This window comes from Otolemur garnettii, unplaced genomic scaffold (assembly GCF_000181295.1).
Source record: "Otolemur garnettii isolate 467f Iridium unplaced genomic scaffold, OtoGar3 scaffold00029, whole genome shotgun sequence".
Taxonomy (NCBI): Eukaryota; Metazoa; Chordata; class Mammalia; order Primates; family Galagidae; genus Otolemur; species Otolemur garnettii.
In genome coordinates, this window is record NW_003852424.1 from 15725705 (window position 1) to 15727076 (window position 1372).

Here is a 1372-nt window from a genome sequence, read left to right on the forward strand (position 1 = left end):
AAAAAAAAAAAAAGTTTTCTTTTTATTTATATTTTTGAGACAGAGTCTCACTATGTCACCCTCAGTAGAGTCCTGTGGCATCACAGTTCATAGCAACCTCAAACTCTTGGGCTTAAGCGATTCTCTTGCCTCAGCCTCCCAAGTAGCTAGGACTACAAGTGCCCACCACAACACCCAGCTATTATTTTGTTGCAGCTGTCATTCTTGTTTAGCTGGCCTGGGCTGGGTTCAAACCTTCTAGCCTGAGTGTATATGGCTGACACCATAACCACTGTGCTACAGGCACTGAGCCAAAAAATAAATGTTTTGTAGACAGGGTCTTACTATGTTGCCCAGGCTGGTCTCAAACTCCTCACCTCAAGCAATCCTCCCATCTTGTCTCTCAAATATATTTATTCTATAATTTCAAGTTAGTCTTATACTTGTTGAGATACTCATTTCTCTGGTTGAGTGCCACTCACCTCAAATGCCTCTGTGGGATTGGGTGCTGATCCTCAATGTTATAAAATCTCCAGTTTTCTCCCGAAAGAGAACAGGAATCATTTCTTGTGAATTGTACAATTTTCTCTCCATTGAATACTTCATCCCCAAAAATTTCCCGCTGAGGACATGCTCCATTGGTTCTAACATAAATCCAAAAATCTGTAATAATTGGTGACACAATTTAATTTCTTGAGGGAGGAGGATGGTGGGAGACCATATATAGATTTCTTTTCATGTACTAATCCACAATTGCATCCATATTTTATTTTATTATTTATTTATTTTTACCCCGGATAGAGTGCCATGGCATCACACAGCTCACAGCAACCTCCAATTCCTGGGCTCAAGCAATTCTCCTGTCTCTGCCTCCCAAGTAGCTGGGACTACAGGTGCCCACCACAACACGTGGTTATTTTTTGGTTGCAGCCGTCATTGTTGTTTGGCAGGCCCTGGCTGGATTCGAACCTGCCAGCTCAGGTGTATGTGGCTGGCACTTTAGCCACTTGAGCCACAGGTGCCGAGCCTATAACCACATTTTATATAGAAAAACAGATATGCAAACAAAGTAAAACTCTGAAAATCTTGTCTATGTGGGACTTTGGCAATAATAAAGAATGCATCAAAATGGTAGCCTGTTTACTAAGTATCATTTCCAAACAGATGGAAACTGACACTGAGATAAGTAGAATATTATCAGAAAAGCAAAGTGAAGGAAGTGAGCAAAATGCACATGCCATATGCTACCTCTATAAGAAATAAATACATGGGCTCGGTGCCTATAGCTCAACCGGCTAAGGCGCCAGCCATGTACACCTAAGGTGGCGGGTTCAAATCCCCAGCCCGGACCCGCCAAACAATAATGACGGCTGCAACCAAAAAATAGCCGGGC

General features: G+C 42.3%; 1 protein-coding gene across 4 annotated transcripts in view; it reads right to left on the minus strand.

Annotated features, from left to right (window-relative positions):
* LOC105886891 (zinc finger protein 77) overlaps positions 1 to 1372 on the minus strand; it is a 14972-nt gene that overhangs the window by 3103 nt on the left and 10497 nt on the right. For 3 of the 4 annotated variants that reach the window (XM_023512686.1, XM_023512685.1, XM_012804460.2), the window contains one exon: positions 462 to 642. In XM_023512686.1, the coding sequence (XP_023368454.1) occupies positions 462 to 642 (181 nt within the window). The remainder of the gene's footprint in view (positions 1 to 461; positions 643 to 1372) is intronic. The other variant, XM_023512687.1, reaches the window with a different exon arrangement.